At 39.9% G+C, this 21,661-nt stretch overlaps 8 protein-coding genes across 18 annotated transcripts in view; 4 read left to right on the top strand and 4 right to left on the bottom strand.

The window, feature by feature from the left end:
• The first annotated feature begins 1,734 nt into the window (after positions 1-1,734).
• On the top strand, positions 1,735-3,120 carry LOC104808205 (F-box/kelch-repeat protein At1g80440-like). The gene has a single exon (XM_010533828.1). It carries the CDS (start codon positions 1,935-1,937, stop codon positions 2,988-2,990), a length of 1,056 nt encoding a protein of 351 aa, XP_010532130.1. The 5' UTR covers positions 1,735-1,934; the 3' UTR covers positions 2,991-3,120.
• Positions 3,121-3,718: 598 nt separating this feature from the next.
• LOC104808203 (ATP synthase gamma chain 2, chloroplastic) lies at positions 3,719-5,804 on the bottom strand. 3 transcript variants are annotated; one of them, XM_010533825.1, is made up of 3 exons: positions 4,448-5,804; positions 4,063-4,350; positions 3,719-3,951 (listed from the first exon to the last, which is right to left on the bottom strand). In XM_010533825.1, the coding sequence occupies exon 1, from the start codon at positions 5,714-5,716 to the stop codon at positions 4,568-4,570; it is 1,149 nt and encodes a 382-aa protein (XP_010532127.1). In that variant the 5' UTR covers positions 5,717-5,804; the 3' UTR covers positions 3,719-3,951; positions 4,063-4,350; positions 4,448-4,567. The 3 variants fall into 3 exon arrangements, with proteins under 3 accessions (XP_010532127.1, XP_010532128.1, XP_010532125.1); XM_010533826.2 differs by having other exon boundaries at positions 4,063-5,262; positions 5,362-5,804; XM_010533823.1 differs by having other exon boundaries at positions 4,063-5,804.
• A 77-nt stretch (positions 5,805-5,881) lies between these two features.
• Positions 5,882-7,137, top strand: LOC104808204 (arogenate dehydrogenase 2, chloroplastic-like). The gene has a single exon (XM_010533827.2). The coding sequence runs from the start codon at positions 5,975-5,977 to the stop codon at positions 7,022-7,024; it is 1,050 nt and encodes a 349-aa protein (XP_010532129.1). The 5' UTR covers positions 5,882-5,974; the 3' UTR covers positions 7,025-7,137.
• A 216-nt stretch (positions 7,138-7,353) lies between these two features.
• Positions 7,354-9,537, top strand: LOC104808202 (calcineurin subunit B). 2 transcript variants are annotated; one of them, XM_010533821.1, is made up of 7 exons: positions 7,354-7,465; positions 7,790-7,879; positions 7,982-8,106; positions 8,233-8,329; positions 8,668-8,777; positions 9,066-9,140; positions 9,239-9,537. In XM_010533821.1, the coding sequence occupies exons 2-7, from the start codon at positions 7,810-7,812 to the stop codon at positions 9,287-9,289; spliced, it is 528 nt and encodes a 175-aa protein (XP_010532123.1). In that variant the 5' UTR covers positions 7,354-7,465; positions 7,790-7,809; the 3' UTR covers positions 9,290-9,537. The 2 variants fall into 2 exon arrangements, with proteins under 2 accessions (XP_010532123.1, XP_010532124.1); XM_010533822.2 differs by having other exon boundaries at positions 7,355-7,447.
• A 733-nt stretch (positions 9,538-10,270) lies between these two features.
• LOC104808200 (DEAD-box ATP-dependent RNA helicase 35) lies at positions 10,271-12,764 on the bottom strand. 3 transcript variants are annotated; one of them, XM_010533818.1, is made up of 3 exons: positions 12,670-12,764; positions 11,534-12,465; positions 10,271-11,327 (listed from the first exon to the last, which is right to left on the bottom strand). In XM_010533818.1, the coding sequence occupies exons 2-3, from the start codon at positions 12,430-12,432 to the stop codon at positions 10,463-10,465; spliced, it is 1,764 nt and encodes a 587-aa protein (XP_010532120.1). In that variant the 5' UTR covers positions 12,433-12,465; positions 12,670-12,764; the 3' UTR covers positions 10,271-10,462. The 3 variants fall into 3 exon arrangements, with proteins under 3 accessions (XP_010532120.1, XP_010532121.1, XP_010532122.1); XM_010533819.2 differs by lacking the exon at positions 12,670-12,764 and adding an exon at positions 12,562-12,652; XM_010533820.2 differs by lacking the exon at positions 12,670-12,764 and adding an exon at positions 12,567-12,649.
• A 517-nt stretch (positions 12,765-13,281) lies between these two features.
• LOC104808199 lies at positions 13,282-14,257 on the bottom strand. Its single transcript, XM_010533816.1, has 3 exons — positions 14,158-14,257; positions 13,871-13,920; positions 13,282-13,754 (listed from the first exon to the last, which is right to left on the bottom strand). The coding sequence occupies exons 1-3, from the start codon at positions 14,194-14,196 to the stop codon at positions 13,409-13,411; spliced, it is 435 nt and encodes a 144-aa protein (XP_010532118.1). The 5' UTR covers positions 14,197-14,257; the 3' UTR covers positions 13,282-13,408.
• Positions 14,258-16,335: 2,078 nt separating this feature from the next.
• On the top strand, positions 16,336-21,208 carry LOC104808198 (F-box/LRR-repeat protein 16). Of its 6 annotated transcripts, none has more exons than XM_010533809.2 (16): positions 16,337-16,522; positions 16,924-17,156; positions 17,235-17,363; positions 17,459-17,666; positions 17,906-18,052; positions 18,299-18,373; positions 18,451-18,522; positions 18,619-18,705; positions 18,843-18,914; positions 19,368-19,439; positions 19,637-19,708; positions 19,776-19,853; positions 19,933-20,076; positions 20,231-20,302; positions 20,422-20,568; positions 20,647-21,208. In XM_010533809.2, exons 2-16 carry the CDS (start codon positions 16,962-16,964, stop codon positions 20,829-20,831), a joined length of 1,755 nt encoding a protein of 584 aa, XP_010532111.1. In that variant the 5' UTR covers positions 16,337-16,522; positions 16,924-16,961; the 3' UTR covers positions 20,832-21,208. The 6 variants fall into 6 exon arrangements, with proteins under 6 accessions (XP_010532116.1, XP_010532111.1, XP_010532117.1 ...); XM_010533812.1 differs by having other exon boundaries at positions 16,339-16,522; positions 18,631-18,705; XM_010533811.1 differs by having other exon boundaries at positions 16,339-16,522; positions 19,776-19,847.
• A 305-nt stretch (positions 21,209-21,513) lies between these two features.
• Positions 21,514-21,661, bottom strand: part of LOC104808364 (protein TOPLESS) — a 6,681-nt gene continuing 6,533 nt past the window's right edge. The window contains exon 28 of the mRNA XM_010534039.1: positions 21,514-21,525. Coding sequence (XP_010532341.1) covers positions 21,514-21,525 — 12 coding nt within the window. The remainder of the gene's footprint in view (positions 21,526-21,661) is intronic.

The following is a 21,661-nucleotide window of genomic DNA, read 5'->3' as shown; positions in this document are numbered from 1 at the left end:
TTATTTTTGTTTGTTTTTTTATATATATTCTTATTACAGTTTCGAATCATTAGTTTGTAAAGTGTTAATTAAATATTCATATACATGTTATTCAATTTATTCCGAAACAAAACTAGGGCCAAGTCTAGTCATAATCCTTTAAACACATATAAAAATGGGTGGAATTAAAATCTTAATTTTTACTATTAACATTTTTAATTGAATAAAAAATACTGTTGACATTTTGTGTTTGATTGAAATAAACAACTGTCGCGCGCTATACGTAATATTTAAGATTTGATTATATATTTAATTTTGTAAATTTTTAATATAATGTTGATAGCCGCATAACTATAACCTTTTGAGTTGTGCTATTGGCATATAATAATATTAGTATTTCTTGATGAGAATATAATCCACATGTGATCATATGGTCCCTATGAAATAATTTTGAATCTTTAATTTCCTCCTAACGTGCGTACACGGCAATCAAACCATATTATCATTATTATTATTATTATTATTATTATTATTATTATTATTATTATTATTATTATTATTATTATTATTCAACATTTTCTATTACGACGGCAGTCTTTGTCATTTGCTACGAATAAATAATAGATGTTTGAAATATAGTAATCGCTTACACATGCATTCACTATGTCACACAGTAACTTACAATAATAGTTTTTAACACACGGGTTGTATTTATAGTTTTATACCATATTATAAAAACATATAATATGATAGTAAGTCCGATATTGCATTATTACGCATCAATCGTATTAGTAGCAATGTAACGCCTCATGCTATTCTCTTTGACGTACGATATGCGCCTTATGATTTTCACTGTAATTTCAAGATTTTACAAAGTGGAGGAATTTCTATATTTATCTTTGCTGTGACAAGTGGGGGTTTCAATGATTGTTTTTTCACACTGTTCAAGGATATTTACACACACACACACACACTATATATATATATATATTATATCTATATGTATATCCAAATATTATGAAGAATAAAAATAAATATATTCATTTAATTCTAATCTAAACTAAAATAGATCTAGATCAATTTAAAATTAATCTTCTATAAATATCCATCCTTTGTGTAAAAAAAAATTCAGCAATAAATAAGAATAATTAAAACTGTTGTTTTTCACTCTATCCTTATCCGTTTAATACGTACTGTGCTTCATTCACATGACTCATCGGATAAGCCTATAGAGTCAGTGAGTGAAGAATAAAAAAAAAAAATTACACTAATCAAATCAACAAAACCCAATTTAGCACTTTGTATGAACATAATCACACACCCACATATATTTTACATGGACATGCCGCCATTGTTGTCCATCATGTCATCATTTTATGTGTGACCGATTACATAAATAAATATAAGAACTAACGATAACGAAAACGAGCAATAATTTTGTATCTATTATTTAATGATTTAGTTATAAGATTTTTTTGTAGAGGGGATTAGATTTTTTGGGATAATGAGTTAGGGGACAAAGCAAAAAAAGGATGTGCTGATCCAATGGGTGAAACGGCCACTTGGTCCCAATGTCTCCATCAATGCGCCAATCACATTCCCTATACCATTAACCGATAACACCGGAATCCCATTTTCCATCTCCCAAAATATCTACTAATTCAAAAATCAAATTATATATATACATATACATACAATATATATATGTGTGTATTCCCCGAAAAGTACGGGTTTCTAGAAGACTTGTCTTCGAATCTTTATAAAGAGGGGCCGTCTCTTCACTCTCTTACACCATCCCACAAGAGCATTCCCGGTCCAAAGCTTCAAATTTCAATCCTTATTGTATTCCAAAGAACACGATCCTGTCCTTTCTTCTTGTTCGTGCAAAAGCTTCAATCTTTTACAACCCAAATAAATAAAGTTTCAATCTTTTCTTCTTGGATCCACCGAGATCGATGGGGCTGATCCCTGATCTTCCCGACGACGTAGCCCGCGAGTGTCTCCTACGCGCCTCCTACAACCAATTTCCGGTGATCTCTTCGGTCTGCAAAAGCTGGAAGCGTGAAATCTCCCTCACTGAGTTTTTCCGACAACGAAAAGCTTCTTGCCATAGCCAGAAGCTTCTGGTCATGGCCCAGGCCGGGGTCGACCCTGTTAGGGAAAACGGACCCGGTAAGCTATTATCCATCCCGGTTTACCGGATCTCGGTTCTCCAACCCGGTTCGGGTCTTTGGACCGAGCTTCCTCCGGTACCGGGTCTTCCCAACGGCTTGCCTCTGTTCTGCAGATTAGCTGCTGTCGGATCGGATCTTGTCGTACTGGGCGGGCTTGACCCGGTTACGTGGCAGGCCTCTGATTCGATCTTCATATTCAGCTTTCTGACCTCCACGTGGCGCACCGGAGAGAGCATGCCAGGTGTACGGCGGTCGTTCTTCGGTTGCGCGTCGGACTGTAATCGGACGGTGTTCGTCGCAGGCGGTCACGACGAAGACAAGAACGCGCTGACGTCAGCGATTGCGTATGACGTGGCGGAAGACATATGGGTCCCGTTGCCTGACATGGCACGGGAGCGAGACGAGTGCTCGGCGATCTTCCACGGTGGCAGACTCCACGTCATCGGAGGATATGCCACGGAGGAGCAGGGGCAATTTAGTAAAACCGCGGAGTCGTTCGATCTGGGAACGTGGCAGTGGGGCCCAGTCGTGGAGGACTTACTAAATTCGGCCACGTGTCATCCTGTCTGTGCTGGCGACGAATACGGCAGACTGTACGCGTGTTGCGGTGGCGACGTGGTGATGCTGAGGGAGAACACGTGGCAGAAAGTGGGGAAGATCCCTGATGACGTGGAGAAAGTGGCATACGTGGCAGTGTGGGGCGGGAAGATACTGGTGATGGGGTCGGATGCCAACGTGGCATATGCTGGGGGCGAGAAGGGTTCCGAGTGGGTAAAAGTGGAAGCGCATGAAAAATACAGAGGCCACGTTCAAACTGCTTGCTGTTTAGAACTCTAGACTAAGATATGCTCGTGTCGTCTCACACAGTTTTTTCTTTTATGTCAGTAATTTTTTTTTTTTTTTTTTTTTTTTTTACTGAGTGATGTAAAAATGGTTTGGAGTTGACTAATATGATAACCATAAGTTACTTTTGGACTGTTCAAATGAAATATAATAATATATGATTTCGGCCGAAACAAAAAGGTTAAAAAGTTGGACGAGTTCGGTAGTGCTGCGAAAACGACCCAGACTGAATTCTCAGCCTTTAGGCCCATTTTAACCTACTTTAGGCCCACTTTCAATGTTCCACTTCCAAGTTCATTTCATGCACTTGTAACTGGGCATATATATATATATATATATATATATCTGCATAACTCGTTAATTTCAACGTGGCGTATATATCCGGGAATAAAATGAATGGATAACGTTATATATCAACAAAGACGGCTTAAAATGTTCCCGAACCTATTAATCAACCAAAAACATAGACACAAATAAAAAAAGAACAAAAAAATATTTTAAAGATAATGAAATTTGAAATCCACCTATAATTCGAAACAAACATTTTTTTTTAATCTGGAAGTTCACCGAGCCTTCGACCCGACTACATATCAAGGGAACCCATGTGAATATCCTCCCCAACTTCAGTAATCGAAAAGCCGACGTGAAGGCACATTGAATTCGAAGCAAACGTGTGTATATATATATATATTAATAAATTGATGTATCTAATAACATTTGGATTTAATTAGCTATGATTTGATCTATATAAGATATTAACATCAAACTGAAACGAATCCATAAACCAAAGATGTAGTAAGGTCGTGTTAGCCACATAAAAAGGTAAACAGTTCTATTACTTCATGATCTTTGCTCCCTTCTTCGCCACCCATGGCGGTCTCCTCTTCAAGATCTTCTGAGCCAAACCACAATGATGACGACGATGATGCTCCCACGCCTATCTCCAAATTGTTCCCTACGTTTAGGTGGTAGCTTTTTTTATTTATTTTTATGGGCTCATTAAGGAGATGGTTTCCCTTTTGGGCATATGCTGAAATCTTGGAGACTTTAGGTTTTGTAGCTTTACCATTTTCGGAGCGTTCGTATTTGTGTTTCGTCCTTCTCTTTGCCCGTTTCCCGTTGAATGTTCTGCTCAATCTGTGTGTAGCTTTACCACATCTACCATGACCTTTTGTCTTATCTGATCTAAGTGGATTTAGGAGATTCTTTGAAGATCTTTTGGGAATGCAGAATCCATATTTGACTGATCCAAGTCTCCGGATGAAGACGTGGTGGATTAGGCCTTTCACTACTTCCTCATCAGTTAAGAATTCTCTGAACAACAGGAACCGGACAAGTTGGCCACAGGACAAAACTGCAACAGAGGACGCATAGTTTGAAGGGCACAAGCAACACGTTCGATCAAAATCGTACCATTTTTACATATGGAAGATCAAAATCAAGAAAGGGACCTGAAATGGAAGAATCTTTGATGTTTTCCATTGTATGTAGTTAGCAATGCAAACCCATGTGGTGAAAGACAGCATTTTGAGGTGGACTTCACTCGAAAGTTTACAACTTCGGCTTTCTACTCAGGCTTCTGCCTGAAGAGCCTCGGCTCCAGCCACAATCTCCAGCAACTCCCCAGTAATTTTAGCCTGTCTCTCCCGGTTATAAGCCATTGTCAGATTCTTCTTCAATTCGACTGCATTGTCGGTTGCGTTGCTCATCGCGCTCATCCTTGACGCGAGCTCACTCGCAAAAGATTCCTGAAGTGCCCTCAGAATCTGACTGTTCAGATACAAAGGCATCATGGCATCAAGGATCTGAACTGGGTCTTGCTCGAACTGCAGAAGAGGCGAAATCTCCGGTTCCCCTGCTTGTGTTTTCGTCCTCTCCATTGCCAGCTTCCCGTCCTTGCTTGTCAGCCTAAACATCTCGTCCTCTATACTGTCGACGCACTCTCCTTTCTCATCACGGGCCTCTCCTTTCATTGACAGAGGCAGCAGAGTTTGGATCACGGGATCTGATTTCACCAAAGACACAAACTTTGTGTACACAAGTTCAACTTTATCCACTTCTTCACTCACAAACAGCGAAAAGACATCATCTGCAATGGCCTGAGCTTCTTTTGCCGTGGGGAAAACCCCACCTTCAACGAACCTATCCACTGCAATATCATCTCTATGACGAAAATGGGCATTTCCTTTCTTTCCCACGCTTATGACAGTACATTCTATACCTCGTTCTTTCAGTTCCTTAGCTCGTGCATTGGCTTTCTTGATCACTGCATTGTTGAAACCACCACAGAGGCCCTTATCACCAGTTACAACAACCAAAGCAACTCTAGTGACTGGTCTAACAATGGTCAAAGGGAAGTCAACACCTTCAAGCTGAGCGCATCGATTGATTGAATATAGAAAACCGACGACAGTTTCGGTAAAGGGTCTGCTATTGATGACCGCTTCTTGAGCTCGCCGGACCTTCGCCGCCGCTACGAGCTTCATTGCCTCAGTGATTTTCTGGGTGTTTTTCACGGTGTTGATCCGATTACGTAACTCGCGAAGCCCAGATTGGATTACAACCGAAGGCAGCGAGGATTTCGAAAATTTTCGATCTGGGTTTGGTGATTGATGTGTTGGATACTGGAATGGATTCAGCGAGAACGAGAAAGAGATCGAATCAGGGGTCGAAATCGAAGAACATGGAGAGACCCATGAGGATGAAATGAAGCAGGACATTGCGCTGGTTGAAATCGAGATGTTACGAGGTTCTTCAGAAATATTTCAAGGGTTTTAGTTAGGCTTCTTCTTCCAGAAGAGACGAGTAGGTGAAAATGAAACAGATAAGAATTAAGGGGTGTTTTCGAATAAAACAGTTATAATGGGTTTTCTTGTAAATAATGTAAATTAGAGGGATTGGCCAAGTATACATATAGTGGCTATTGGCTAAAGTTTCTTTTATCGCAGTGGACTCTCTCCCTCTGTTCACTGCCAACAATGCTTCTTCAGTTTTCTCCGGCGAAGCCTCCGTCGAATCTCCGCCGCATATCGCCGTCATCCGCCGTATCTCCGCTGAGATTGTTCCGTATCTTTGCCATCGACGCTGCGCAGCCGTTCGACTACGAGACCCAACTGAAATCGGAGCACCAAAAATCCTCCGCTCTGAAGATCGCCGTCGTGGGGTTCGGCAACTTCGGCCAATTCCTCTCCAAAACCTTAATTCGCCATGGACACGACCTCCTCGCTCACTCCCGTTCCGATCACTCCGCCGCAGCCTCCGCCATTGGGGCTCGCTTCTTCGCCAACCCTCACGACCTCTGCGAACAGCACCCCGACGTCGTCCTCCTCTCCTCCTCCATCCTCTCCACCGAATCCGTCCTCCGGTCGTTCCCGTTTCAGCGACTCCGTCGAAACACGCTCTTCGTCGATGTACTCTCCGTCAAAGAGTTCCCGCGCAATCTGTTCCTCAAGTACCTGCCGGAGGAATTCGACATTCTGTGCACTCACCCGATGTTCGGCCCGGAGAGCGGGAAAAACTCGTGGTCAGGGTTGCCCTTTGTCTTCGACAAGGTAAGAATCGGAGAGGAAGCTTCAAGAATAGAGAGGTGCGAGAAAGTTTTGAGGGTTTTTGAGAAGGAAGGTTGCAGAATGGTGGAGATGAGTTGTGAAGAGCACGACAAGCACGCAGCTGGGTCGCAGTTCGTGACACACACCATGGGAAGGGTTCTGGAGAAATTCGGAGTGGAATCTTCTCCGATTAACACAAAGGGTTACGAGACATTGCTCGATTTGGTGGAGAACACAGCGAGTGACAGCTTCGAGTTGTACTACGGGCTGTTCATGTATAACCAAAACGCTCTTGAACAGCTCGAGAGACTTGACATGGCGTTCGAATCGATCAAGAAGGAGCTGTTTGGGAGGTTGCACCAAGTTTACAGGAAGCAATTGTTCGGTGGTGATCTTGATTTGGGAGAATCGTCGAATGACACGACAGGGCCGAAGTTGGTCGGAAATGGCGTTCCCGTGGAAGAGAGGTCGTCTTCTTAGTTCTTCGTGATGGTTTGATGTTGAAATTGAAAGATGGATGATTTTACAATCAAATTCTTATCCAAATGCTCCATTGTTCATATGGGTAATGAAAATTTCATCTTTTTGAGTAATTTGACTTGATTAGGTAATGATCTGTTCTTATAACATGAAGAGAACGTATACAACTCAGAAACTCAAAAACTGTATTTCGTGCGGAATTATTCTTTTGTTTCTGCATTATCGTAACGGACACAAATTCAGTGGAAACACGAAAAGCCCATAAACATAGGGATTATCGAAAAACTGAAAAGCCCAGAACCTTCAGACAAAAAAGCCCAAAGTACGAAACTTTGAGCAGAGACTCCATTGCTGGACGTCGTAGACGAAGAAAGAGCATGCCTTTTGCTTTCTATCAGTTTTGAGGCGTTGAGTTTTTCCAAGGTCAGCTCAGATTACCAGGTAGCCTTGGATTTTCAAGTGTTCTCTTTTTCCCTTCTCTCTTTCAGTTCTCTGTTTGTTTTCCCGGGAAAGTTGAATCTTTTCGGTTTTCTAGACCTTGTCCTCCTTGAATTTCCCTCTTCCTATGCATGATTTTGGCCTAAAAATCGAAACTTTTTGCGCAAAGAATCCCGGGGTTCCAATCGAGACTTTATGTGCAAACAAATAAGAGCTCGATTTCATAACTCTCTTTACGAATTGTCTGATTAGGTTTCCATTTTTCTGGGTTTCCTCCATCATGTTGATCTGACGGATAACTGGTTTTTGTCTGGTTAACCTTTTCAGGCTTCGACGCTTAATTTTAAATGGGGAACACTTCTTCGATGCTGACGCAATACGACATCGAAGAAGTTCAAAGCCATTGTCATAATCTATGTGAGATTCCCTATAATTCTGTGTCTGGCCTCTTAAATACTTACCAATTCAGCTTGAAGAGTTTTATGCTTTGATCCAATTCGCTGTTATCTATGCTCTCAGTTGCACAGCAGGAAATTGTATCACTCTATCAGAGGTTTTGCCAGTTAGATCGAAATGCAAAAGGGTTCATATCAGCAGATGAATTCCTCTCTGTACCCGAGTTTGCCATGAATCCACTGTCTCAGGTGCTCCATGCAGATTTCTGTTTGGTTGATCTTGTTAGGACAGATGGTATGTGTCTTTACAGAAACTGAATCTACTGTTCAATTAAAATTGACCAGTTGCTTCTTTACATTTTCCGAATTGGACAGCGGCTACTTAAGATGGTTGATGGGTTGAACTTTAAGGACTTTGTGGAGTTCTTGTCTGCGTTCAGTGCCAAAGCAAGCGCACGGCAGAAAGTTGAACGTAAGTTCAGTTCTTTACATCAGTTCGTTTATGTGTTTTTACATCTGGGTAGCTCTTGCTTTGTGATTTAGTTTCATGACTGGTAATTGCCTGTTTCCCCGCTGAATGTTAAATCCTGCACCTGCATTTATTTCGTTATGAGCTTCTCGAAAAAGATGCGGGTGATGGACCATAACTCGTAGAAGAAATAGAAAATGTACATACCTCCATGATTTAGATACTAAAAGGACTCGATCAATTTAGTCAACACACAAGTGTTGCTCATTTCAGCCAAAACATTTTGGATGCCGGAAAAGCTTCGTATTTATCTACCCGATTTTTCTCTTCCGTTGATGTAGTTATTTTTAAGGTATATGATACTGACTGCAACGGGAAGGTCTCCTTCAATGATATCATGGAAGTGCTTCGAGACTTGTCAGGGTCATTCATGTCCGATAAGCAAAGAGAGGTATGTGAACTACTTAATACTTCTGTGCTGTGTAAGAGAAATCATCAAACCCTTGTAATGGTCTACCTTCTAACATATAATTACCGATTTTCGAAGCATGAGTGCCGATTTTGGTATAAAGAACTTAAACGAGAGTCTAATAAAGTTTCAAGTGGTTAAGAATTAGTGTTTCCTATAAACAAAAAGATCATAAAACGGTAGTTTTAGCCTGCTTCTTGTTCGGTATCTAATGTAACACGTTAAATAACTTTGTTATCACCTAACCTTACTATTGTTTTGGTGGTGCAGCAAGTGTTGAGCCAAGTGTTGAAGGAATCGGGTTATGCAAGAGACTCTTACCTGACACTGGAAGACTTTGTCAAGGTGCATCTCCACCTCTTCTACTTACACTACTACTTAGGATAGGAATCTGATTATCTGCTGTTTAGAAAGTGTAAAGTCTTGTATCTGCAATGGCACAGGTATTTGGGAATTCTGAACTGAAAATGGAGGTTGAAATTCCTGTGGACTAAGCCGTCGTGACCCTTTTTCAACCTGTTTGTGGATCACTGCATAAAGCCAATCAATCCATTTCTCAGCACATCAGAGACTTCATCATCAAAGTGAAACTGGAAATCTTGTCCTGTATTTTCCATCTTTTAGAATAATAACGGTTCTTTTGTGTTTTCTTGTTAGGCATTAATCACTCCACCAAAGTTTCTGTCTGAACATGTTATGCGTACTGGTGTTAGCTGTATTGATAAGGTTTTTTTCTTCATCATTGCTTCGGACTCCGCCTTTTAAGTTCTGGTAGGGTAATTTTCTGAGTCTGAGATCATGTGAAAATGGTGAGAGCTTGTGGAGTCTGAAACCATTGGATGCATGGACTGCGGATTGCAGTGCAAATCTTCTGTATGCTGCAGAGTGGCACGCATGCAACTTTCTTCTGGATCTTATCCGAACTTCAAATTCCGTATTGAAGGTGGTTGTCTATCATAGACCACCAAAACAAAAAAAACCTTCAGGTTGTCTTTTTCTGTTCAGATCTTCATTTCTGTGGAGTTCCAGAATCAGTTCAGCAGAGATTTTATATAGCTTTTTTTAGCTCTGGATATCGTGTAAGTGCTTGTTTATCTGTTTCCTTGCAACTTCAGGTTGATAATTATTATCTGTCTGGTCCGGAGACTCAACAGTTGTTGTAGGACGATTAAATCATTGGAGCTAGACACGATGGAATCATCAAAAACTAACCATCCCATTCTCTGGAAAGGGAAAAGAGGTTTTACAGGGCGGCGGCATTGAATACCTGAAAGAGAGATTGCAGAATCTTAGAGCAAGAAAACGAATTGATGAAACAAGCACTGGTGGAAGCCATGGAAGAACAGAACAGAACAAGATGGTGAAAAGAGAGGTCTACGAGCAGTTGAAAGCTATGCTGCGGAAAGAGAGACATGGCCCACTTGCAGATCATCAGCAGGAGTAATGAAACACAGCTAAAAGGCAGCACACGGATATAGTGAAAGTTAGAATTCCATACCAAGACATGATCTTTTCATTGATCCAGTGGATGATTATAAAACTTAAGACCGAAAGTACAGAACTTTCAACTCGTATCATCTCAAACAGAACTCTACAAGCTGAAAGAAAGTGCAAAGATACACGCTATGATTTCTGGAGAGCAAGCAGGCATAAGACTGAGCTGCAGATCACATCTCTCCTCTGTATCCACCAGAACCGAAATAGTCTTTTCTCGAATTTGAGATTGCCACACTCTTCTGGTGTTCCAGCTTAGGACAGTCTCGGATACGGTGTCCAAGCCCACCACAATAAGCACAGCCCTTTACACCACTTGCACTGGCAATGGCCTCTGCTTCTTCCATCGGATCGTCCAGCTCAGCCAACACAGGTGGAATCCTCTGCTTAGCCTCTTGCAACAAGTGTTTCAAGTCGAGCAGAGTTGTCTCGGTCTGGTTCTTGTTTATGAATGTCGTCGCTATCCCGGTCTTACCACAACGTCCAGTTCGTCCAATCCTGTGGACATAGTTCTCAATCTCTGCAGGCATGTCGTAGTTGATAACATGTTGTATATCCGGGAAATCTAAACCCTTTGAAGCTACATCAGTGGCGACCAAGACGTCTTTTTTCCCAGCTTTAAATGACGAAATGGAATATTCTCTCTCTTCTTGATCTTTCCCTCCATGGACGGCCACAGCTTCGACTCCTTTCAGTAACAAGTATTCATGGATATCATCCACATCGGCTTTGTTCTCACAGAAGATCAAAACAGGGGGCGGAGTTTTCTGCAGGCACTCGAGGAGGTAAACAATCTTTGCTTCTTGTTTGACATACTCGACCTCCTGGATAACATCGAGATTTGCAGCTCCGGCTCTTCCTACGTTAACAGTCACGGGTTTAACCAGAGCACTTCTAGCAAAGTTCTGAATTTTTGTGGGCATTGTGGCGGAAAACAGTAGAGTTTGACGCTGTGCCTTAAAGTGGTCAAAGACTTCTCTTATGTCATCTTCAAATCCCAAATCTACCAGCCTATCTGCCTCATCCAGTGTCAGGTACCTATATCAGAAAACAAGATCAGTGAATGTCAACGTTGTCGTATCATCTAATACGATTACCAAATGAAATGAAACCACACAAAATGCTAAAGATCTCTAATACGATTACCATATACGATATGACCGACTAAGCACAGTCACGCAGATCTAACAGAAACATCCAATTTGATACACCAAACAAGTGAGAAGTGAACACTTATCTCATACCTGCAAGCATCTAAGTTCATCTTTTTCTTGGCAAGCATATCCTTCAACCTCCCCGGTGTAGCCACGACGATATGCACGCCTCTCTTCACGACCTCCAACTGGGATCGCATATCCACTCCACCAATACAGAGTAATGACCTCAAAGCCGGGTATCCGGCTTCTCTCAAAGGAGCCAGAAACTGTTCAACCACTTCATAGGTTTGCCTAGCAAGTTCCCTAGAAGGACAAACAATCAAAGCAAAGGGACCTTCTCCAGCAACAATAGGCATCATCATCTCCTCCTGCAGAGCTATCATAATCATGGGAAGCACAAACACGAGTGTCTTCCCCGAACCCGTGAAAGCAATCCCGATCATATCTCTCCCGGACAGAATCACTGGAAGACCCTGAACTTGAATCGGTGTCGGCTGCACGATCCCTTTCTCTTTGAGCATATCAAGCACAGGTCGTGGGAATTTCATATCCTTGAAGTTCTTGATTGGTGGAGGGATATCTTCACCATCAACAATGATATGCCACTGCTTTCGGATCAAGTCCCTCTCTTTCCTAGACATCCTACGAATATGCAGAGGGGGTTTCCATCCCGTCAGAAGAGGCTCTGTATAAGTGATACCTTTGGCCAATTCACGAACGGACATAAGTGTCTTTCTATCGGACAAGTGCTCTATCATCTCCTTCTCTTGTTGCACAATCTGCTCGGTGGGACTAACTTCGGGGATGTCCCGCTTCAGCTGTGACGCCTTGACGAGCAAGCTCGGTTTCGCTTCAGCGAGTTTCGCCTTCTCTGCTTCTTCCTCAAGAGCCGAGACCTTGCCCTTTCGCTGAAGTATCTTCTGCGCTTCCATGGCTCTACGCTTCGCCACCGGCACATACTCCACATAATCATCGTCTTCCTCCATGATTGAAATTGTCTCTTATAACTTCGATTCCCACTATCAAAATAACCAAAATCCAAAAACTTTCAGACGACAGGGGGAAAACCCAGTTGGAATTAACCCCAATCAAGCCGCAAATCGAGAAATTGAAACCTCACAAAAGCGAAAATGACCCTCGAGGGTCGGTCCTTGGAATCGTCAAGACAACAAAAGGAATAGGAACAATCAGACGAGAAGAAGTGGCCGAAAAAGCAAATCTACCTTGAAAAATCCTCTCCCGAGTCGACCAAAGCTCGAGCTCGTCTCAAACGGCGCTTATGGAAAACGGGTCACCCAGTCCGGACACTTTTAATTGGGCTCAGTTAAACGACATCGTTTCAAGCCCAACTATATCCATTTTCCTTTTTTTCATCAAATCTATTTTTTTTTTTTTTACATCCTTTGAATTCTACATATCAATCGTTGAGTACCATCTCTTTTGATTTCTGAATCAGAAATTGGAATAATCAAATTAATTGTAATAGTAATACAATTAACCTTTTTACCCAAGAAGAAAAAGAAAGATAACACGTTTAAAATTAAAACTCAAACTTTGAACTATCAAATCTTTTTTTTTTGTTATAACACGAAATAAATGGTACTAAACGATGTTCAACTATATAAACCGATATCTTTAAACCTTGAACATTTAGATTAATTACCACTCGTCTTTGGGTCAGCGCACTGAACAGTAAAAGACTGATCTGAAATATATTTTGATTCTCAAAAAACAAAGTTCGAACCCCTAAACTAGAGATTAAGGACAGAGATATTGAAACATCTATTCTTCTATTCTTCAAATGAAAGGACAAGAAAGAAAAAGAGAGTCCTCGTTATTATTCATTCCGGAATTTATTCAACAATCACAAAGACAAGCACATACATACACACATACATATATATATATATATATATATGATGCTTGTAGAGATGATGTTGATATGGGTTGAGGTCTAAAGCATCACTCCTTGTCGGGTTTGGGAGGAGGAGTGGCTTGAGGCTTGGAGCATTGCACCTTGTCGTTTTTCTTCTCGGCCACGACATCCTCGTCGTCGAAATCATCCTCGAATTGCAGACATCGAAATTCGTCGTAATCATCGGTGTGATAGCATGGATCATCGTCGTCGCTGTCGTAACCATCGGCCTCGAAAGACACTTTGTGCGTCTCACAGTTGGGCCCCGGCTGGGCGACGTCATCGTAACGGTGATTTTCGGAGACGACAGTAATCACGCGTTTACCCTTATCATCCTTCTTCCTGCTTCTATGTCTACTCGGCCCTTCTTCCTCCAACCTCTCTCTCATCAGTCTATTCTCTCTCCAATAATTAATTCACATTTGTAAAAAAAAACAGGAGTTGGTAATTGTGTGTGTATATATATTGAAAGGAGATGATTTCACAAACGGGAGAAACGTGATGTACACCTTTTCCTTGTCTCGGCAGTGACCTTGTCGGGATCAACTGGCTGCATCATCTGCAGAGAAATATTGTTATGTGAGTGTATATATATATGTATGTGTATGTATGTATATATGCGTCATGATGCGTATAGTATGCATCAAGATCATCCATCGAAATCAGCTCGTACTTATACTCGACAAAGAAATGTCATAAACCCACGTAAAATCAACCATGAGCAGCCACGAAAACACGCGGAAACTGACGAAAATCTCGATGTGTGTCGGAAATCGGAGGAGATTGTGATTATTACCATGAAGAGAAAGCCGAGGAGGGAATCGAGATATGCCATATGGAGAGATCTGAGAAGTATGAAACGATGGAGGAGGAGAACAGACAAGATCAGCGTTGTCTTGAGCAGACAAAGAGGAGATGAACTCGGGGGCAGATACTGTAGCTTATATAGTGAAAAATATGAGGGTTTTTTTTCTTTTGATTTTTGTGAGAAGAAATACTGTATTATGTTTTTTTTTTAATCCTTTTTATTTCCCGAAAGAAAATCTCTTATATTTAAATCTGCTTCATATTTTTCACTTGTTGAAGGCTTAGGTAAACAAAAACATTAATTTAAATTTAAAAATTCTTTCTCCCTTTCAATACCAGAAGAATATTAATCTCCATTGACAATAGTTATATATACATTGATATGAATCTAAACTTATATACATGAGACAATTATATCATAATTACGTAACAAACACGTTAATCGTTAATAATAGATTTGTATTGCGCGAAAATTACCCGCGAAAAATAATACGTTAATCGTTAATCATAGATTTGTATAGCGCGAAAATTACTAGCGAAAAACAACACAAAATCTTTATATATTCTTTAATATTATAGTAAGGACCGGGAGGTTTACTGTCGGCATACCGACCGTTCGGTCTTGGGAGAGGCTGGGACGGTTCGGGATCTGGCTCGAAGGGCCGTATGGCGGGTTCCCACCGATATAAAAAATATATATATATTATAGTCAGGACAATATAAAATTGAAAATACCGAATTTTATAAATAAATCATAATAAAAATTATCATCTCTTCTATTTTTTTTTATCTAACAATATTTTTATTTTTTTCTTCATGGATGGGTTTTAGAAATATTTAAAACAGACTTGAATATTTAAATGTCATTATCTTTATAAATATGCTAACTTGGAATTTTTAAAAACATTCAAACCTATGAATTTAATTTTCCAGATAAGGATGAATTGGAAAGTTTGGTGTGTGTTGTGATATTTCCTTTTGAGGTTTTAGGTCTAACAAATTTAAGAAAGAAGAGATAATTTTCCTAAAATATTTGAATATTTCTTTGGTGTGAAATGGGAGTTCCAATATCAGATAAACATAGACATTAAATTCTTATAATTTGTTGGTATGGATACAAATTAGGAAGGAATGAAAAATGCCGCGTCATCATTTGCATGTATGGGCTCCCCATTTACGGAAATGTGGTCTAGTACAATACACCAAACCCTAAACAAGTTGACACACACACACACACACACATATATATATATATATATATAATGTATATATATGTGTGTGTGTCAGATTTTTTTTATATATATATGGTGTGTGCCAGAATTGGATGCTTGATTTCAAAACAAGCAAAGCTTTAAAACCCTTTTCTAATTCTTCCCTATTCAAGCTCTTCCCGATAAACATAATCTTTGATCCTTCAACAGGATAGGGCATATCCAAGTTTTTCAATATATATATATATATATATATATTATGTTGTATATATGTATGTATGTATAACATGAATGTATTTATATGTTATGTTATAATCGAATTAATACGAAATCAAATAATATATAAGCGTAACTAAACCAAATTCCATATAAAAATTGAAATGATTATATATATATTTTTTTCAAAATTCAAATATAATAAAAACATGAAAACCAATATATTCTATAAAGGATGACGTAAATTATAAACCATGATTAGGACGACAACACCCAATAGGTGTTTAATTAATTAATAAAAAACAAATAATACGTTACATCATTCATTACTCGTGAGAAAAATGGATTCCCACATATCCCCAAGTCCACACACAATACACGACCCCACGAAAAAAGTTGGAGTGAATTTCGTACACAATTTAATTCTATTATTCAATTTTAATAGACAAAATTATATCTAATAAAAATGGAAATCTAGAGCGGGGATCGGACCAGCAAACAATAAAACATAGATACATAGATATCATTATATGATATGATACATCACATCATATAGATTTTCCAAATTTTATAGATCATCCAATTTATAGATATATCCAAATAATATTTTGTCGTAGATAAGCTATCCCAAGTCCACATTATATATCTACTCATATATATAGATATATGATATATCCGTGTCATTGAGAAGCATCTTATTTATCAAAATCGGCAGAAAACCTGCGGGACCCACAGCCTCTTTTTGGCACGTGTCGCTTGATGGTGGGTTTGGAGTTGGAGTCGGTTCACGGCCACTTTGCACCCTTCTATCTCCTTAGCTTCGTCATCGTCTTTTTCGAAACACCCAGTTGAAGAACAAAGAGTAACACTGTTAAACCGCACATAATTTTCCTGGGGAATCTTGGGATCGATCGCAACGATGAGCTGGTATGCATCGTCTGATTCTGTTTGTTTCGTGAGAAAATCGATCGTCCAGGATTAATTTTGTTTATTGCCCTTTTTGACTGCCTGCAAATTCCGAAATCGAACCTCTTATGAGTAATTCGTTTTGATCCGATCAATGGAAGCTTGAAGCATGGAATTGTGATTGTCGGATTTGTTGGCGTCTGTGCAGGATGATCATGACCAACTTGTGTTCTCTTGTCGCTGAATTCAGTGTCTTTTTGTAGCTTTCAAGATTTTTTTTTTGTCTTTTGGTAATTCCAGCACGGATAAAAGCAAAAACAAGGTTTTTGTTTCCTTTATGTGTGATTAAGCAAGCTTCCAGGAACTTGTAAGCTGGTTATGGTAAGCGGGCAATCAATCAGATTTATGTTTCTTTTTTGCAGTATCTAGAGAAAGTTGTTGATTTTCCGTATACTTCATCATGGGGGGAGCTTGTTCACGGAAGAGAGATCAACAGGGTGATGAGGTTTTAAACAGAGGGTTCTCTGGTAAATATTGCAAAAGTTCCAGCTCGAAATGGTTAGCAACCTCGTTCTCTAGGCCTGGTTTGGATGGTCACCGAAAAAATGGAGAATGCCCTACTCTTATGGAGCTCTGTGTTCGCAAGATACGGGAGGTACATTGCCTTCCATTTGCTTATTTCAGGGTTTTAATCTTCGTTGATTTGACTGTCCAAACTTTGTTGCTTTTGCAGGACATTGATATGTATTCCAAATTCTCCGAGCTACCGAGGGATATCAGTCAGCAAATCTTTGACGAACTCGTTTACTCTCAACGGTTAACTTTAAAGTCTCTAGAGGCATTTCGAGACTGTGCAATACAGGTGAAACTCCTTTTCTTTTTAGCAAATTCCTTAACTTTCGTGTCCAGTTGGTGTGATACATGTCTTTGGCTGACTTCTGATTTGTGCAAAATCAGGATCTTCACTTGGGAGAATACCCCGATGTAAATGATGACTGGATGAGTGTCATCTCCTCGCAAAGTACATCGTTGCTTTCTGTTGATTTTTCTGGGTCTGATATCACGGGCTCGGGTCTGGTTTATTTAAAAGGTTGCAGAAATCTGGAATCCTTAAACTTTAATTTCTGTGATCAGATTTCAGACCGCGGGCTGGAGCATCTTAATGGTAAGTTTGCTTACTTTTTCCTTTTTATCGTATATGTTCTGTGGATGTTTCCTATGTATGTTTTTGTTGCGCAATGATAGTTGCTTTAAGACATTGAAAGCCACACTAGGAGCAAGAACTATTCATGGAATTCAAAGGATTTCTGAGTAAATGCATTAGTGTCACTTTTCTTTCATCTGTTTGATGTCTTTGATTGTTGGTCATGTTTATAACCGTCCGGGAATGATTAAACCTTACAGGCCTCTCAAATTTAACAAGCTTGAGCTTTGGAAGAAATACTGCAATCACTGCACAAGGCATGGACGTCTTTTCCCGCTTGGTTAACTTGAAGAAATTGGATCTCGAGAAATGCCCTGGGATCCATGGTGGGCTCAGCCACCTTCGAGGTACTGAATTTGTTATTTTCTGGCATCAATGTTACCTTGGTTCTACATGTTAAGTCCATACAAATGGATCAAATCAGAAACCAGGTGGGTTATGGTCTGATTTTCTCCACCATTTTAGAGCTTCTACAGGTTTTGAAATTGGTTGACTGTCAATTTCTTTTTTCCTTTTTTACATGCTTACATTTTTTCCATTCGGAATATTGTACTCTGTTATTTTATCTTACACGCAGTTTTCGGTGTTTGCAGGTTTAACTAAATTAGAATCTCTGAACATAAAATGGTGTAATTGTATAACAGATGCAGACATGGAACCTCTCTCTGGTAGCAAGAACATGCGTGTGCTCTCAGATGTTTTCTAAATTTATGCATGTTTAGTTGCTTACTTTGTTTTGCTTCAGGACTTACAAACCTCAGAAGCTTGCAGATCTGTTGCAGTAGGGTTACCGATTTTGGTATCAGCTACCTTAAAGGTATTCGAATGTGTGTTTTTTTTTTTTGTGACCCCGAAATATTATTATTTGTTTTAGACAAGAAACCCATTCTGTTAGGCTCATTTTTTTCCTAAGCGCTTTCTTCAGGGCTAAACAAGCTATCTTTGTTGAACTTGGAGGGTTGCCGCCTAATTTCTGCTGCATGCTTGGAGACACTGTCGGGCAAGTATAGTGATCCTTCTTCTACTAGATGTTGTTTTGTAATGTCCCCGAGATGGACCACACTATTTTGGTTATATACATCTGATGAATTTCTGCCAAATGACCTCATATCATTCTCATTTGTCGTCATTCTACAGCTCTCACTGGGTTAATGTTTTTGAACCTCAATAGATGCAATTTTGCAGACAGTGGCTGCGAGAAATTTGCGGGTAAGTGTATATTCGGGGCATTATCAAAAATACCCTTAATTTGCTATTTCTACTTCAAGACCTACCCTTGTGACCATGTGACCAATGTGACCGAAATATAGTGTGGTCACATATTGATCCCATTGTTCATAACGTTAAATTTATGATGTTTTAATCAAATGATTAGTAAGATATACAAGGTATGAACATAATGAATTAGTGTGATCACCATAAATTTAACGTTATAATCGATAAAAATCAAAATGTGACCATACTATATTTCGGTCACATTGGTCACATGTGACCAGGGTATGTCTTGAAGTAGAAATAGCAAATTAAGGGTATTTTTGATATAATGCCTGTATATTCCTCTTCAAACTTTATTACCGGAAACGCTCTATTTGTTTCGCTTTTCAACGTAAACTTTCTACCATTTTTTTCATGTAAATCACTTTTATTGGTTTTCCCATGCAGATTTGATTAATCTGAAGATACTGAACTTGGGCTTGAACTATATTACAAATTCATGCTTAGTGCACCTGAAAGGTCGTCTCTTTCGCAATGCCTCTGTTTATCTAATTCCAATGTTTGAGAAATGGCTGATAACCGAGATAGCTTTTATGAGGGCATACACTCTCGGATATTAGTTCTTCATATAGGGACTATGTTGATTTTTTCTTAGAGATGCATCATGTCAGTGTCAACTTCGTGACGGGAAAATATTCGTAATTGATCTGTATCAGGATTAACAAAGTTGGAAAGCTTGAACTTGGATTCCTGTAGAATCGGTGATGAAGGACTGGTTCACTTATCAGGTGACTGCTGCCGAGGGTGTCTTCTTCTTATTCTTCTTATTATCAACACTTGGTTGTACGGTTTCAGGTCTAGTGCGTTTGAAATGTCTGGAACTCTCTGATACTGAAGTTGGAAGCAGTGGCCTTCGTCATCTCTCTGGTTCAGGCACATCCTTTATACTTTGATTACTTTATATAATTTTCGGGTGTGCTGGTTTACATATTGTTAATCTTTCACTGTGTAGGCTTGTCTAACCTGGAGAACATAAACTTGTCATTCACTGTTGTTACTGATAGCGGTTTGAGAAAATTATCGGGATTGACATCTCTTCGCTCGCTTAATCTGGATGCTCGTCATGTTACTGATGCTGGGCTTTCTGCCCTTACTAGTATGTTTTCTCAACGTTCTCGGGATTATTTTCTGTGTGAGACAGATCCTATATCTTCGAATTCTCGTTGTACCATCGCTGTTGAGCAGTTTCTTGGACTCCCATCCCATGGATGAAAACTTGAGCTCATCCATCCACTCTGTTCTTGCTACAGATTTGACCGGGTTGACACACCTGGATCTCTTCGGTGCTCGAATCACGGATTCTGGAACAAATCATCTAAGGAGTAAGTCTCCTTCGTGTTCTCGCATTATAACTTTTTCCAAAGGTTTCTGTCATCTCAGTATGATTTGACGTTCCGGATTGAATTCTGTCTGGATTCGACTTTTAAATGTTTGAAAATAGGCCTCAAGAAACTGCAATCCCTTGAGATATGTGGTGGTGGATTAACTGATGCTGGCGTGAAGAACATCAAAGATCTCATCTCCTTGACACTCCTCAATCTATCCCAAAACTCCAACCTCACAGACAAAACACTGGAGTTGATCTCTGGTAATAACAGATTAAACCTTTTTCTTGTATATGTCTCTACATCTGTCATAAAACCGAGTTCTTCTCATGAAAACACAGGATTGAAGGGGTTGGTATCATTGAACGTATCGAATTCACGCATAACGAGCTCGGGTTTACGTCACCTGAAGCCATTGAAGAACCTGAGGTCGCTGACCCTCGAGTCTTGCAAGGTCACCGCGCACGACATCAGGAAGCTTCAGGCCACCGATCTTCCAAACTTACTGAACTTCCGTCCCGAGTAGTATCTCATCTCATCAACAAGGTGACATTATCCTCATCCTTCTCTGTAAATACCCTGCAACTGGTGTCAAGAAAAGTCCCCAAAGTCATTTGTGTGTGTGTATATATATGTGTACATAGTAGCCGTATGATGAATAACATCCGGGTCATGTGTGAAAATGTGAATACGGGTTCGAAGGCTGATGAAATGAGGACCTCCGTTGATTTCGAAAGCTCGATCCTTTCGGGGAAACTGTAAAAAAAGCTTTGTCGAGGGTCTCCGAACTGCCTGCTGGTGGTCTGTCTGAATGTGCTGTAATATGTGGGGTAACTAAATTCTACTGGATTTTATTTTTTGGAAAATTCTTGTAATGGGAAAAAGTACGTGTGTATATATATATATATATACATATATGAATGTGTTTCTAGGAGATATAAATTGAAGGCCATTGATGTAGTTGTCTTCACACCTCACTGTTGTGGTTAATGGAGACGAAGATCTTTTTCAGACATAATCTGGCGGGAAAAAAACATCGGATGTGAACTTAACTTAGTTCTGGGGAGATGCGGATCTTTTTTTTTTTGGAACATGGATCCATCAACAGTCATCTTACAATAGATATGTTACATCAATTTACCTTAAGAAAAAAAAAACAGGAAGACAAAAAAAACAACCCGATGCATCCAACCTGTTAGAGATTTGTGTCAGCGAGTCTTCTGCAAAAGGAGAGAAAAAAAAAAAGAAACTTGAACAAAGAGAAACGAGAGATGACGACTCGGGTGACTCGGTTCAAGATCGTCTCGATGTGACTCGGGGGACTCGGTTCAAGATCATCTCTGGGGCTGGTCGGAA

Source organism: Tarenaya hassleriana, unplaced genomic scaffold, assembly GCF_000463585.1.
Source record: "Tarenaya hassleriana unplaced genomic scaffold, ASM46358v1 Cleome14, whole genome shotgun sequence".
NCBI classification, from domain to species: Eukaryota; Viridiplantae; Streptophyta; class Magnoliopsida; order Brassicales; family Cleomaceae; genus Tarenaya; species Tarenaya hassleriana.
The sequence above is the reverse complement of the archived record's forward strand: the minus strand, read 5'-3'. Positions and strand labels throughout refer to the sequence as shown.